Source organism: Vicugna pacos, chromosome 7, assembly GCF_048564905.1.
Source record: "Vicugna pacos chromosome 7, VicPac4, whole genome shotgun sequence".
Taxonomy (NCBI): domain Eukaryota; kingdom Metazoa; phylum Chordata; class Mammalia; order Artiodactyla; family Camelidae; genus Vicugna; species Vicugna pacos.
In genome coordinates, this window is record NC_132993.1 from 75,079,765 (window position 1) to 75,095,901 (window position 16,137).

General features: G+C 36.7%; 1 protein-coding gene across 1 annotated transcript in view; it reads right to left on the reverse strand.

Annotated features, from left to right (window-relative positions):
* The window catches only part of RELN (reelin), a 440,736-nt gene that overhangs the window by 116,499 nt on the left and 308,100 nt on the right, over nucleotides 1-16,137 (reverse strand). Inside the window, exons 21-22 of the mRNA XM_072965186.1 lie at nucleotides 2,420-2,612; nucleotides 1,511-1,623 (exon numbers count right to left, since the gene is read on the reverse strand). Of these exons, the coding sequence (XP_072821287.1) occupies nucleotides 1,511-1,623; nucleotides 2,420-2,612 (306 nt within the window). The remainder of the gene's footprint in view (nucleotides 1-1,510; nucleotides 1,624-2,419; nucleotides 2,613-16,137) is intronic.

Genomic DNA, 16,137 nt, shown 5'->3' on the forward strand with positions numbered 1-16,137 from the left:
GGAAATGGCTCACAGTTGGATATAAAAAATCTGTGGAAATCAAATTTCAAGCATTTTCCAACTGACATAACGATGAATCCTTAAAAATAATCAAGGAGGCATTCTTTTATAATGCAGTAATTCAATCTTCAACTAAAGGAGGTATAATAATAATTCTAGGTTGTTATCTAACCAATTGTTTTTGTGTACAGCTAACTTTGTATCAAACATTCTGAGAAGGGGTGATTTAGAATTTTCTTTACAAAAGGGGTCTTGGAAGGCAGATTCCACAGAAAAATATAATTTTTGTCTCTTTTACGCCTTTTCTGCCACACAAATCATAGAATCTTAGAATTCCAGAACTGCAAGGGACCTTTAAGATGATTTAAACCTCTTCATCCTACACATAAGGAATCAGGATTGAAGAGGCTGGAATGGTTAAGGCATGTACTTGACTACTGGTAGAGATATGCTGAGAATTTAAGCCCTCTAATTTCTAACCAAAGGTTCTTTCTTGGGTGAGCTCATCCTGTCCCAGGATTTAAATAGTACTTACAGTATTTACCTTTTCAGCCCCAACCTCTTTTCTGAGCTCCAGATTCACAAGTCCAATTGGCTTCTTGACAGTTGTGTTTGAATAGGTAAGTATCTCAAAGTTCACATCACAGAACAAGGAGTAATATGATTCTCAATTCTCTGCCCTAAATCCACTCCTCTGGTCTCTCCTATCTCAGTCAGTGGTACTACCATCCAACCATTTTCCCAGGCTCAGAACTTGGAAATTGCTTTTGATTCTTCTCTTTCTACCATAGCCCCCATCTGATCCATCAACAAGCCCTATCTGATTAAAATATATTTCACAAATGATGGCTCTCGCCACGTCCATTACAGTCATATTCTAAGCCACCTAAACATCTAATGCCTGGACCCCCGCCCTGTCTCCATTCTTTCTCATACAATTCATTCCTCACACTGCCCTCAGTGTGATCAGTCTAACATGAAATGATGTAATGTTTGGGAAAAAAATGTGCTTTTCTCTTTCACATTATTGAATGGCTTTCTCCCTAGTTACGGAGCCTGGAGGATGATTTTTATTGTTACTGAAAGAATGTGAATAGAGAAAAAGAGTATATATCAAGCTTTCAAAAGAAAAAGTGTAGCCTTGCAGCAAGAAAACAGCCTTGCAATCCAAACTGTCTTGACAGGAGATCCTTGTGTCATTAGATCCTTGTATCATTATCTTTTATGTGGCATACCCAAAGGAACCGGTTCATTGAGTTTTCCCATAAAAAGAAAAGTTGAGTCAAAAAAGGAGGTAAGAAAAAGGTAGGACCATTTGGAAACCAAATTTTCATTAGCTCTATTTTTCCAAATATCCTCAGTATAAAAGAAAGATCTGGGTCTTTTGATACTGAAAAAAAAAAAAAGGATGTATCTTGCCATGTTATGCTTAACTTTTCTTCTTATTCATTGTGCTAAAGAGACAATAAATGCTAAAGTGACAGCCATATCTAAAGATGTCATCTCTCACCAAGTTTTCTGGGGAAGCAGCACTATGACTCTTCTCCACTGTGTGAACTCACTGGCATGGTAAATACTCGCTGCTGTAAACTCCTGACAACTCGGCATACTTGGAAGGCATTCCTAAAAGAGAATCAGGCAAAAATTAAACTTGGCTTTTGTTTCCTCCGTGGGCAATATGTTTACTCACTCAACGCAAGCGAAAAAGATCTTAGAGGAATCTAATGTTATAATCTTAACTATTTGCAATATGGACGCAATCCATAATTTTATCTTCTGTGGAGCTGAAATATTTGGGAAATAACTGAAACCATTTGCCACAATGGAATTAAATGTCTTCCAATTTCCATGGAAAAACAAAAAATGGATTAGGATCCACTTTTTGCATGTTAGCATAACACCGGCATTTGGTAAAATTATACTATTCACTATGGTATTTTTACATTTATGGTAATATCAGGTCACCAGTATGTATATATAAAGAGTACACTGTATTCCAAGAAACTAGATCTACGTATTTCTTTTTTGTTTTTTTAAGGCAAGAGATACTATATTCTTCATATGGTCTACCTGCAGGTGAAGAGACTTAGAAAAGAACAGATGAAGACGTGCTATAGGGAAAGAAGAGACATTTATAGAGACAGAGGATTAGAAAAAATAATGTTCAAAACACCATCCTGGTGTATGTATCTAGTTCTAAAGTTATTCCTGTTTCTTTTTTATTTTCAACTGCCTTTTAGTATCTGATAGTGCTGAATGTGGCATCCTTGTAATCCACTGCTGACTTTATGTCAATTCTAAATTACAAAAAACATTGTTCCTTTTCAACCAAATCTAAACTTTTAGAATTATAATGCTTTGCTTCCTATGTAAAAAGGTGAAGGCTACCTATCACAAGCTTTAGAGAAAACAGACTTACCTCTTGGACGAGGTGCCAGGTGAGGCCATGGTTGGTTGAATACTCCAGTTTCACCTGGTTGTCCATGTGCGGAGTGTATTTCTGGCCACAGCCCATCACCAGACTGAACTGAATCATGTAGGATGCTCCTATTTGCATTGACTGTGTTTCCACATAGCGCATACTTGAGGCAAGTTTAGAATCTCCTGTAAAACTGAAAGATACAGGTGGAAATCAGAAAATTAAGAGCAGCTATTTATTAGGGAAAACGCAAGCTCTTCATTTCATATAATATATCAACATAGTTTCATTTTACTTACATAAACCTTGCCAAGTTCTAGGGTGGATTTCAGTTAATCTGAAAAATGAAACTTGAAACAATCTGCCTATCATAGAAGCAATATATTTTTAAAGTTAATACCTAGAGTTGTCAAATATATTTGAAAATGGGTACTCACTCATAATACTGCTCATGAGTAACATAAAACCTTTGACTCATTAATCTCACTTCTTGGAATCTATCCTAAGGACATAGTTCTAAATTCAAAAATAGTTTTATGAAATATGATGAATATTGCAGTTTACTTATAGCAGGAATTGGTAACCACTTTAAAATCAAACTATAGGGAAAATGGAATGCTTAAGTAAACGGGTATAGCCACTTGACAGATTGTCCATATTTCAAATATTTATGTTGGTAATGAATTGACATTAACTTGTATGTGATAGAGTAAGATAAAAAAAATTCACAAAACAATGTATGAAGGAAACTCACCAGAATGTTTACAGTGGCTGTGTTTGGTGGTAGGAAATTAGACAGCTTAAAAATTTTCGTTTTTCTTATTTTTCCAAATACTCTTTAATGCTCAGGCATTAAGTACTGAAAACATCAGAATTTAATTTTAATTGTTGTACTTCACTTTAGTAAAATTCCCATGTTTTAGTGGGTCCCAATTGAGTACTGTATGACTGTAAACTGAAGGCAGGCACAATGACTTTTTCAGAGAAAACTCCTCAGGGAATTTATAACCTACCAGAGGACATTAAAATATGGACACATTGTCAGTGTAGTTAAGTATGGGCCAATGTAAATATTCCCAGGGCCAACCACACCGGGGTTCGTCAGCCACAGTACTCGCTACTGCTATTCTGAAGCAGGTTGAGTACCACTCTGCAGCAGTAAGAGGACTTCAACTGAATCACTATGCTGTACACCAGAAAAGAATTACAACATTGTAAATCAACTGCACTTCAATTGAAAAAAACGTTAAAAGAAACAAACAGTAAAAGGACTGAGCTGGTAGAGACAAAGGAGATCATGCAATACTCCATGAAATCTTTGAGGCATTTAATATTTTTTTCTTATTTCCCCTTTGCTGAATCAGCAAACTAAGAAGTCACTACTCTGACTTGCTTCTTGCAGAGATTAAGATGTTATTTCAAGATGGACTATTGCTCATATGGAAGATCATCATGGGCTTGGGCTCAAGCTTATAAAATGTAAGAAGCTTTTTCCAGACAATGACTAATTACTGTTTAAGTTTTAAGTTAAGGTTTTGCACTTGAACAACAAACAGAGGAATAAAGTGTAAGAGCCTCAATCTCTGCTTTAGTGTACTGTTGACAAAAGGCAGGGAAAAGTCACATTCAGCACTACTGGGCTTACAAATCCAGTGCCACAACTTGTTTATTAATAAAGATGCCCACCAGCTGCTGCGTTTGGCCTGTGCTAAGCACAACACCCACATTATCTTCCTTAGTCCCATCTTTACAATAACTCTGTGAGGTGGGAACAGTTACTTCTTGTTAACAAACGAGAAAATGGGGACAGTAAATGGTAGGGACTCAATGAGAAATCAGCTTTGCCCGACTTTAAAACCTCTTAACTAAGACATTATCTCTCTGCCTTTCTATTACTCTAAGATGGAGAAGAAAAAACTGTCCTTTTGAATTATTTTCATTTATAGTTAATTTAAAAATCACTAACTTTCAGTTACCATGCAGTGATACTCTGATATAGAGACATAAAACCATGATTACTGAAATGTGTTAGGGTATATAGGATACAATCTAGAAAATAGAAAGCTGTAGAATGCAATTTTTAGCAATATTACAAAATAAAAGAAATCAGTATAGAACACAAACACCAGTAAGCTGTATAGCCACCAACTCATCTATGTAAGTTCCAGTCTTTTAAAATGGCAACAAACGAACAAAATCCCAAATACTTCTCCTTGTGAGAAATAACTGCTGCTTTTAGCTTCAAGGGTTAAATGCTCTTTGTAGTACCCTTAATGAGAAAGGTAATCCGAGGCAGCCAACTAAGCTTCATTTAACTATTTACCTTGAGGCACAGTATACCCTGGGCATCCGGTAAAAAGCCATGCAGTGCCTGGTAAGCACACAGGTTCAAGTGTCTGCAAGCCACACAGAGGTGCTAAAACTTTCTCATTCATGTCACACGTAGTGTTTCTCTGTCCCAGCATTTCTGAAGTAATTTAAGATTGTTTTCACAATTAGCTCCTTTTAAACGCTTCCCTTCTGAGATGGTTGAGTGTCCTGGAAATTCTACATAGAAAATCTGCTACGTTTTGCAAATAGTGCCTGCACCTAACTTTTGCATGGTTACAAGTTAACCATGAACCTGGTCGGAGAGAGGAAGCCTTCAAACCTGAGAAGCGTGTGCTCAGTAAGCTTTAAAGTTTTTAAAGGTGCCAAGACACCAAGAAAGAAACAGGATAAAAAGTACAGTGAAGGACAAGTTAAGAGGCTAAATGAGGACAGTTAAACAGTGACAATAAAATTCTTACTTAACATGACTGTCTGTTCCACCAGTAGTTGTATTGCTGAGGAGACGGATCCAGCTCCACCCACAGCCCCTCCCCCCAGTCACCTTCCAGTGATTGGTCTGCGCGTATCCATGTCCACAAGTAAGTTCTCACCAATGGGACGTAAGGGAAAGATGCTAGGTGGGTTTACTCACTCAGCTTTAATATAATTTTTAAAAAAGAGACAGACCGATTTGGCTAGCATGACTTTTGCCTGTTGCTCCTACTGTCTTCCTTCCTTCCTAACAGGGCAGCAGCCTTCCTGTGACAGTAACGGAACAAACATACAGTTGGAGCTCTCTCTGCTGAGATGGCAGAGTAGAAAGAGGAGGGAAGCATCGGTCCCTGATGGTCTTGTTAAGCCGTGCAAACAGTGCCGGACTGCCAATCCTGGGATTGCTTGTTACAAGTGACAAATAAGCCTTTTCACTTTTGTTAATGCCATGGTCAGTCTTTTCTGGTTGTTTTTGTTGTAACCTAGAGTTGAATGCATTTCTGATAAACCTGCCATACTTCATGGCCCTGAATGAAACCTATCCTGATGTCTTAATCTAAAGCAAAATAACTCACGAAAAGCACAGATGTCTGTGTCTTAAAATCTCGACCATTCATAGGACAAGTTCACTCGATTATTTATGATTTATTCAAGACTGGCTGAAAGCCAGTGATACTAGGTGTGGCTTTTTCCTCCTGAATACTCTGATGTTCATACACAGCTGGAGTTTCAGGGGAGAGAATTTCACAGACTACAATCCTTCAATTTACAAAACTGTTCCTCTTTGCTGTTTCTCTAAGTCAAGATATGTTTATAGAGGCAAAAATGAAGCTAAAGTTTTCTGTTGCAATCATAGAAACAGAAAAAAAAAAAAGTCCACATCAGCATTTGGGGGAGAAATTCTGGAGACAGAATGTATCGGGAATCAGAGGCTTAGCATTATTCATTTGATTTGCAAGAGTGCCTCAAAAATAAAGTAACAATTAAAAAATCCTGAATCTAATAAATGAGAGAATGGGGACATATTTTTCCATTAGGACAAGCTTACCTCCCTGTGCCTTTCCACTTCCACCTCAGAGAAGGCTAAGCAGGCTCTTTGTTATGACCCTGGTAAATGGATGACATCATCACGTAACTCAAGTCCCCACAGTTGGATCTTAGTGCACAGGATAGGTCCTTCACCTCCCCCTCCCTGGCTTAATCTCATGTATTGCTGAGGATCTGTTTTCCTGACCAGGCTGGAAGCCAGTCCACAGGGAGAGGTCACACCTTGTTCATCTCTGCATCCCCTAAAGCATTCAGAGCCTCGTGCACCTCAAGAAGCACCTGATACTGGTGCAAGACATCGTGGTTTTCTAACAGCTGGATTATTTCATTTGACCTCTGAGTCAAGGCTACTTGGGAGACATCAGGGATCCTTAATGTTGTGTTACAGAGAAGGAAAATCGAGAGGCTGAGTTGCTGGCCCCCAGGGGCACACAGTTACTTAAAAGCTAGGAACGAGGAGTTCTGAGTTCTACTTTGATGTCCTTCCCACAATGTCACGGCCATCAAAGGCATGCAAAGAATGTTAAATAAAATGAGCTCATCAGTAAAGTCTCTCTACTGGATAGAAGGCAAGTTTTCCAAAATCACAGTTACTAAAATGCTGTAAAGAACACAGACAAGGTTTTGAGGTTATCCTCAGTTAAAGAAATTGCTCTTTCTGCATTTCCCCAGAGTCTTACTCCCATCTCCAAAAAAAAAAAAAAAGGTTCTTTTATATGAAAGGCAGATACAGATAACTAAAGTAAACCGGAGAATACTCGGGCCACAAAGCCCCTTAAAAGCAAATTCATGTAAAACAGCCAAATCACTTAGGGACTGAGCCATTTTTGACAACTGATCCATCTCTTTAAGAATAGTTTGTTTATTCTGGAAGTTAAGCCCTTGTCAGCTGCAATAACTTAAATAAATAAAATAAAATAAAATAAAAAAAGAATAGTTTGGTTAGTAAGACAATGTGGCTCAAGTCTCCATGGGCCACAAGAGAAGACACTACACTAACATTTACATTTCTTAGAAACCTCAGCAGAGTTTTAGTATTTTCAAGAACCCCACGGAAAAGAACAGCCCCGCAGAATTCATTTTTCAGAGAAACAGAAGACCACCACAAAGCTGTTTTTGGTCTGATACTATGCAGAAGTTATATAATTCATCTGCAGAAGGACAATATTAGAAGCCTCTCTAATACTATACTTCTAGGGGGTTTGTTCTTGTAATCATCAAATAAATGTTTACTAGAGTTGACAGAAAAGCTTGTTGATATTGTGGAATTAGAGGTGGCATTTTAACTCACTTCTTATTTCTATAATATTATATCTCAAAAGAGAAAAAACCATATTATTCTAGTGAATTATATAAAATTTACACTTACTGGAAAAAAAATCTGACAATATAGAAACATTTTTTTTAAAAGTAAAAATTCACAATTCTACTACCTAGAGATGACCATTGCTAGTATTTTGGTATAAATACTTCCAGACTCTCTTATCTTACAAATATACACACATATACACTCACTTTTCTTTCTTTTAAAAAATAATTATAGAGTTGTAACAGTTCTGCTCTTTCTACAATTATCTCATTGCTATCGTTTCATATTGAAAAATATGGTAAGATGTCATTTTTTAATGAATAAAGTCAAGCTCCAATTACGGACATTTTTCGAGGTTGTTTCCATTTTTCGCTGTTATAAAATGCTTCTATAATATGCACCCTTGTATGTCTTTGTGTACTTGTCCAATTATTTTCTTACAACAGATTCCTAGAAGCAGAACTGCTTGCTCAAAGCAAATTTTAAAAGTTGGCACTTAGTGCCAAGTTGTCCTCCAAAAAAGGTTATACCAAGTCACATTTACCAAAAACATTAATGACGACGGAGCTGCCAATTCTTACCACATATCAATACTGAACGCTGACAATATTTTTCATTTTAGCTACTCTATGCATAGTCCTTTAATCTACATTTCTTTGATTTCTAGAGAAGTTAATATACTATTCATGTTAACTGTTTATTGGTTATTTGTAGTTTTTTGGGGTGTGAGTAGCTGTTTCATGTACTTTGCCCATTTTTTTAAAATTGGGATTTATCTTTTCCTTGCTTATTTTACAAGTTCTTCACATATCTGGGATATGCAGTCTGCCATCTATGTGGTAAATATCCCCCAGCTCCCAATTTCTTGTCATGGTTTGTTTTCAGGGAGGTCACACACACCCCTGCCCCAAATACAAGTTTAAAAATTTCCAGTGCTGGATTATACGATCTTAATGGCACAGGCAATGCAAAGGAGCTGGGGGAGGAAAGAGCCTGAGTTGCTGAAGGAGAGCAGGGAGAACGAGGTGGCTGGGGTGGACTGAGTGAACGGCGGGGAAGCAGGAGGGGCTGACCAGGCCAGGACACCCAGCACCCAGCACGGAGATCTGTGAACCACTGTCTGTAGAAAGCAAGTGTCTCAGCCTATTTAATATTTGTTTCAGCAAGCCAGATGTACCATAGCTGTAGACCATGAAATGCGGATTTCTCTTGTTAATTTGGTTAGTGTTACATTCTCTTACTTCTGAAATCTCACTCAGCTACTTAGTCCAAAGGGAGATTTTTAGGGAAATCTAACTTGAGAGAAATAAATGACTCAAAAGTCAAATGTCTGGACATCAACAGGACATGAGTCTTAGACCACGGTCAGATTATTCATTCTTTCAGCAGGTTCTAAGCCTTTGTCCTCCCACCTTTCAGGGGGTCCATTCCTCCAGTGCCATCAGCCAATTCCTCGCACCATCATAAACACATGTGGGTGACACGCAGCCTCTGAGCTGAGCTCCTTCTATTGTTTCTCCTATTACCCCCCTATCTATTCTCACACAGCAGCTACAAATATTTTTAAAATACAAGTATGATTACATCACTCCTTTGCTTCAAATTATTTACTGGATTCCTGTAACACTTAGAATAAAATCCAAAATCTTCATGTTGCTCTATGAGGCCCTACATAATCCAGTTCCTTGCCTGCCTCAAGGCCTTTGTTCTTGCTGTTCTCTCTGTCTGTAATGCTTTCCTGGACATTTCCACATGAGTGTCTCCTTCTCATTATTCTGTCTTTACACTCCCAGGAGGGCTTCCCTAGAAGGGCTAATGCCTCCCAGAAGGGTTTCCCTAAACATCTTACCTAAAATAGTCTCACTCTCCACTCCTGCCATCCAATCCTCCATTCCTTTATGCTTACAGTACTTACCACTACATGGAACATGATTACAAACTAGTTTCCTTGTTCACTTACGATTTTCTCCTCTAAAATGTAAGTTCCGCCAGCAAAGAGCTTTCCAATCTTTATCTCCAGTACCATCTGCTATTCCTACAGCACAAACACTGCCCACAGTGCAATCAATAAACAGTTGAATGTATAAATTAGTCTATCAACAAATGAAAAATGTCACGTAATGAAATCCTCATGATGAAAAAGCCTAATACATAGACTTTATTTTAGAAAGTCATTTATAAATCTATTTGGGGGTATATTAAATTATACTGCCAATTTTATAGAAGCATGACATGCCTGGGTACTGAAAAGACTCTCTTCACAAAGTTGTTGAAAATAATACCATTTTTCAGTTTATCACTCAGTGTATTTACCTGACCTATCTGCTAAGCTTCCTAATCACTTACCGTGAAATGGTAGTAGAAATGGCTCTTTGGAACCAGTTCACCTCAACTGACATCCTTCGGCAGTACAATTAGAGTTGATTCACTGATCTTTTTAATAGTCTTTGTAAAAACATAATCCCAAGAATACTCTAGGCTCATTAATAAACTAGCTCAATTGCTAAAATTTCTATATAAGTTGATGTTCAATGAAAGAAAAATCCTAAAGAAATTTACTTGGCTATTATTTTTACTCTGTAGGTAGATTCATCTTATAAAGGGATAGTCATGAATTTGTTTTTCTTATAACCTAAGGGATCAAGGCTGTCCAAAGTTTCAGCTGGGCACTAACCCAACCTCTCTTTTGTTGACGTTGACACATTTCTTGTATTAACATCAGGCAGCCTACTTGACTAGTTTCAGAAGAACAGTCCAAAGGCATAAATATCAGCATGTAGAGAAAACTCTTGACTCTTAAACCCTGCAAACACATATTCCTATTTTTTAAAATTAACCAAAAGGTAGCAGAAGAAGGTAGATCTCACAGAAAAATGTTCAGCCTGTTGCTTGCTAAATGTGTATTAGATGCTCCTGTGGGCTTGAAGGTCCCCGCAGGTGCATGTCAGGTTTGTGCAAGCATGAGTTCTGAAGGGGTTTCTCCAGGTTCAGCTAGGAGATCTTTTTGTGTTATTCATTACTGCACATTTCTGTTGATTCCTGACGGTTCTTCTAACCTAGAAGTACCTCAACAAGTACTTTATAGCTCCTCTTGTACAGCACGTCTCACTCACCATTTACTTCAGCTATATTATTGCATAACTATTATATAATGCTAAATTACTGATTTTCTTCAATTGTGAATAGAGCCACCGTGCTGTTTCCTACCTCTTATTGCAAATGAATTGTATTTAATTTGTATTATGACATAAACAGGCTTTTAGGATCCTTTTAGCCTGGGATTTTCCCCTAGGAAACTCTTGCTTCTCATAAAATATACAAATTCTTTTTCATTGTGCATGCTTATAGATGCTCTGGGAGATACGAACATACACACTTTTTGAATGTCCTGAACTCGTAGCTGTTTGTCCACTCCCTCTGACGTGGGCCATCCACCTTGCAGCTGTATCCTTCTTTTACAAATCAGCTTTCCTACATCTCCAGGGCTGACCATGTCCTCTGGGGCTGGTGTCAAAAACTAGGCTTCCAAAATCCTCCCATCAAACATTACATACCTCACAATGTTACCCTCTTTCCTCAGGCCTTCTGTCATTCACAGGTAATTTCACTTCTTGCTTGTTGCTCTTTTACTTTCAACTTTCACTACTGCCTTTAGGAAATTTTTCTTTCTAAAAACTGTTATGCAACTTCTATTTCTAATGCCCATGAAAGTAACTAGGAGACCCTTTCAACACTTCCACATTGCACTTACTTCTAAATCTTTTTAAAATTAAATCTGCTTTTCCTCAGTCACAATTAAAGATAAAGACTATAGCTTTTCTTATCTCATCTTTTTTTTAAAACATTTTTCCAGTTTTACTGAGATATAATTGCCATGTGCCATTGAATTAGCTGTACAACATGATTTGATATATGTATATGTTGCAAAATGATCACTTTGATAAGTTTAGTTAACATCCATCACTTCACATAGTTAGAAAATTTTCCTTCCCCTGATGAAAACTTTCAAGATCTATTCTCTCGGCAACTTCCAAATATATAGTATTGTTAACTACAGTCATCATGTTGTACATTACATTCTCAAGTTTACTAATCTGTAAGTGAAAAGTTTGTGTCTTTTGACTACCTTCACTCATTTTGCCCAATCGCAACCCCTACCTTTGGCAACCACTAATCTGTTCTTTGTATCTGTAAGTATGGATTTTTTCAAGGGCCATCCATGCTGTTGCAAATGGTAGAATTTCCTTCTTTTTTATGGCTGAAAATATTCCATTGTATGTATCACATTTTCTTTATCCATTCACATGTCGACACTTCACATTGTTTCCATGCCTTGGCTATTGTAAATAAGGCTGCTTCAAATATGGTGGGGTGGGGGGTGGTGTACAAATATCTTTGCAAGATAGTGATTTAATTTACTTCAGATATATACCCAGAAGGAGAACTGCTGGATCACATGGAATCTATTTTTAATTTTTTGAAGAACCTCCATACAGTTTTCCAAAGTGGCTGCACCAATTTATGTTCCTACCAACAGTGCACAAGGGATCACCTTTCTCCACATCCTTGAAAATGCTTGTTATTTCTTGTCTTTTTGATAATAACCAACTTAACAGGTGTGAGGTAATATCTCATTGTGGTTTTGATTTGCATTTCCCTGATGATTAGTGATGCTGAGCACCTTTTCATGTACCTGTTGGTCATCTGTATGTCTTCTTAGGGAAAATGTCTATTTAGATCCTCTGCTCATTTTTAAAAATCACATTGTTTTTGTTATTGAGTTGTATGAGTTCTTTACATATTTTGGATATTAAGTCCTTACATATAGGATTTGTACATGTTTTCTTGCATTCTGTACATTGCCTTCTCATTTTGTTAATAGTTTTCTTTGCTGTGCATAAGCTTTCTAGTTTAATATAGTCCCACTCGTTGGTTGTTTGTGGCCTTTCTTTTGGCGCTAAATCCAAAAAATCATTGCCAAGACTGATGTCAGGGAGCTCACTGCCTACGTTTTCTTCTAGAAGTTTTATGGCTTCAGGTCTTATGTTCAAGTCTCTGATGCATTTTGAGTTAATTTTTGCGTATGATGTAAGATAGAGGTCCAGTTTTTTTTCTTTTGTGTGTGGTTGTCCAGTTTTCCAAACACCATTTATTGAAGAGACTGTCCTCTCTCTATTGGACATTCTTGGCTCGTTTGTCAAAAACTAATTGACCATGCATACATTGTTTTATTTGGGGCTCTCTTTTCTGTTCTTCGTTGATTTACATGTCTGTTTTTATGCCAATACAATACTGTTTTGATTACTACAGCTTTCTAATACAGTTTGAAATCAGGGAACATGATTCCTCCTGCTTTGTTCTTCCTTCTCAAGACTGCTTTGCCTATGTGAGGTCTTCTTGGTTCCACACAAATATGAGGATTGTTCATTCTATTTCCGTGAAAAAATGCCATTGGAGTTTTGATGGGGATTGCATCGAATCTGTAGATTGGACATTACAGTATGGGCAGTAGGGACATTATAACAATATTAATCATTCCAATCCATGAGCACGGAATATATTTCTATTTACCTGTGTCTTCTACAATTTCTTTCATCAATGTCTTACAGTTTTCAGTGTACAGATCTTTCACTACCTTCCTTGCTTTAATTTACTCCTAGGTATTTTATTCTTTCTGATGCAGTTATAAATGGAATTATTTTCTTAATTATTCTTTCTAGCAGTTCATTGTTAGTGCATAGAAATGTAATTGATTTTTTGCATATTGATTTTATATTCTGCAACTTTGCTGAATCTGTTTATTAGTTCTAAGAGTTTTGGCGGCATCTTTAGGTTTTCCTTATATAATAGAACATCATCATCTGCAAAAAGAGACTGTTTTACTTCCTCCTTTCTGATTTGGAGACTTTTATTTCATTTTCTTGCCTAATTTTTCTGGCTAGGACTTTGAGGACTGTGTTGAATAAAAGTCGTGACAGTGGGCATTCTTGTCTTGTTCCTGATCTTACAGGAAATGCTTTCAGCTTCTCATTATTGAGCATGATGTTATTAGCTGTAGGCTTGTCATATGGCCTTGATTATGCTGAGGTATGTTCTGTTTATACCTATTTTGTTGAGAGCTTTTATCATAAGTGGAAGTTGAATTTTCTTCATCTATTGAGATGATCGTATGATTTTTATCTTTCATTTTGTTCATGTGGTATGTAACTTGATTGATTTGCACATATGGAACCATCCTTGTCTCCAGGGATTAATCCCACTTCATCATCACGGTGTATATATCTTTTTTAATGTATTGCTGAATTAGAGTTGCTGGTATTTTTGCTAAGGATTTTTGCATTTATGTTCATCAGGGATCTTGGCCTGTAATTTTCTTTTCTTATGGCATCCTTCCCTAGTTTTGGTGTCAGAGTAATGCTGGCCTTGTAAATGAATTTTGAAGTTGTTCCTTCTCTTTTACTTTTTGGAGGAGTTTGAGAAGAATTGCTATTCATTCTTAGAATGTCTAGTAGAATTCACCAGTGAAGCCCTCTGGTCCTAGGCTTTTGTTTTCTAGGAGGTTTCTGATTACTAATTCAATCTCCGTACTAGTTATCAGTCTGTTCAGATTTTGTTTTTTCATGATGCAGTCTTGGTAGGTCGTATGTTTCTAGGAATTTATCCATTTCTTTTAGGTTGTTCAATTTGTTGGCATATAACTGTTCATGTTAGTCTCTTGATGATCCTTTGTATTTCTGTGGTATCAGTGGTAATGTCTCCTTTTTCATTTCTGATTTTATTTGAGTTTTCTCTCTTTTCTTCCTGGTAAGTCAAGCTAAAAGTTTGTCTATTTTTTTTTCTCAAAACCTGGCTTTTAAGTTCACTGATCTTTTCTATATCTTTTAAAGATATTATCTACATTTCACTGATTTTATCTATTATCTTCTATTTCATTTATTTCCACTCTGATCTTTGTTATTTCCTTTCTTCTACTAACTTTGGACTTATTTTGTCCTTTTTTACCCAGTTCCTTGAAGTGTAAAGCTAAGTTTATTTGAGAACTCTCTTGTTTCCTAATGTAGGCTTTATTACTATGAACTTCTCTCTTAAAACTGCTTTTGGCTCCATTCCATATGTTTTGTTGTGTTGTATTTCCGTTTTCATTTGTCTCAAGATATCTTTTGATTTCTTAACCCACCGATGTTTGGTAGCACATTGTTTACTCTCCACAGGTTGGTGGATTTTCTAGTTTTCTTCTTGTAATTGATTTCTAGTTTTGTACCATTGTGGTTGGAAAAGTTGCTTGATATGACCTCAGTCTTCTTAAATTTGTTAAGATTTGTTTTTGTGGCCTAACATATGATCTATCCTGGAGAATGTTCTATGTGCATTTGAGAAGAATATGTATTCTGCTGATTTTGGATGTAATGATTTATAAAGGTTTGTTAAGTCCATCTGGTCTAACTTGTCTTTTAAGTTCAGTGCTTTCTGATTGATTTTCTGTCTGGACTCACTGTTGAAAGTGGGGTATTGGGTCCCTCCTAGTACTGCTGTTGATTTCTCCCTTCAAGTCTGTAAATATTTGCTTTGTGTATTTAGGTGCTCTTATGTTGGGTGCATAAATATTTGCAAATGTCTTGCTGGACTGTCCCCCTTATCATTATGTAATGCCCTTCTTCATCTCTTATTATAGTCTTTGTCTTAAAGTCTATCATGTCTTATAGAAGTCTAGCTAATTCTGCTTTCTTTTGGCTTCTGTCTGTATGGAATATCCTTTTCCATTTCTTTACTTTGAGTTTGTATGTGGTCTTAAAACTGAAGTGAGACTCTTATAGGCAGCTTCTTGTTTTTTAATCCATTCAGCCACTCTATGACGTTGGTTGGAGAATTCAGTCCATTTACATTTAAAGTAATTTTTGATAGATATGGACTTATTATTGCCATGTTGTTCATTGTTTTCTGGCTGTTCTGTAATTCCTCTCTTCCTTTCTTCTCTTGCTGTTTTCCTTTGGGATTTGATGATTTTCTCTAGTGGTGTATTAGATTCCTTTCTCTTTATTTTTCGTGTATCTACTCTGGGCTTTTGCTTTGTGATTACCATGAGGTTTATATAAAATATCTTATGACAGTCTATTTTAAGCTGATAACAACTTAAGTCAAATGCATACTAAAGCCCTACATTTTAACCTCCCACCAAGTTTCATGTTTTTGATGTCATAATTTACATCTTTTAGAATCTTGTCCATCCATTAACAAATTATTGTAGTTGTAGTTATTTTTACAGCTTTTGACTTTTAACCTTCAGACTAGATTTTTAAGTGGTTTACCCAACACCACTGCAACATTAGAGCATTCTGATTTTAACTATGTGTTTACCTTTACCAGTGAGAGTTATACTTTCATAAGTTTTCCTGTTACTAATTAGCACACTTTTGTTTCAGATTGAAGGTGTTCTTTTAACCTGTTCCTTGTAAGGCCCATCTAGTGGTGCTGAACTCCATTAGCCTTTGCTTAGCTGGAAAACCCTTTATCTCTCCTAACTAAAACCAACTGCCAATTCTAACATGCTGTAATGCCCATC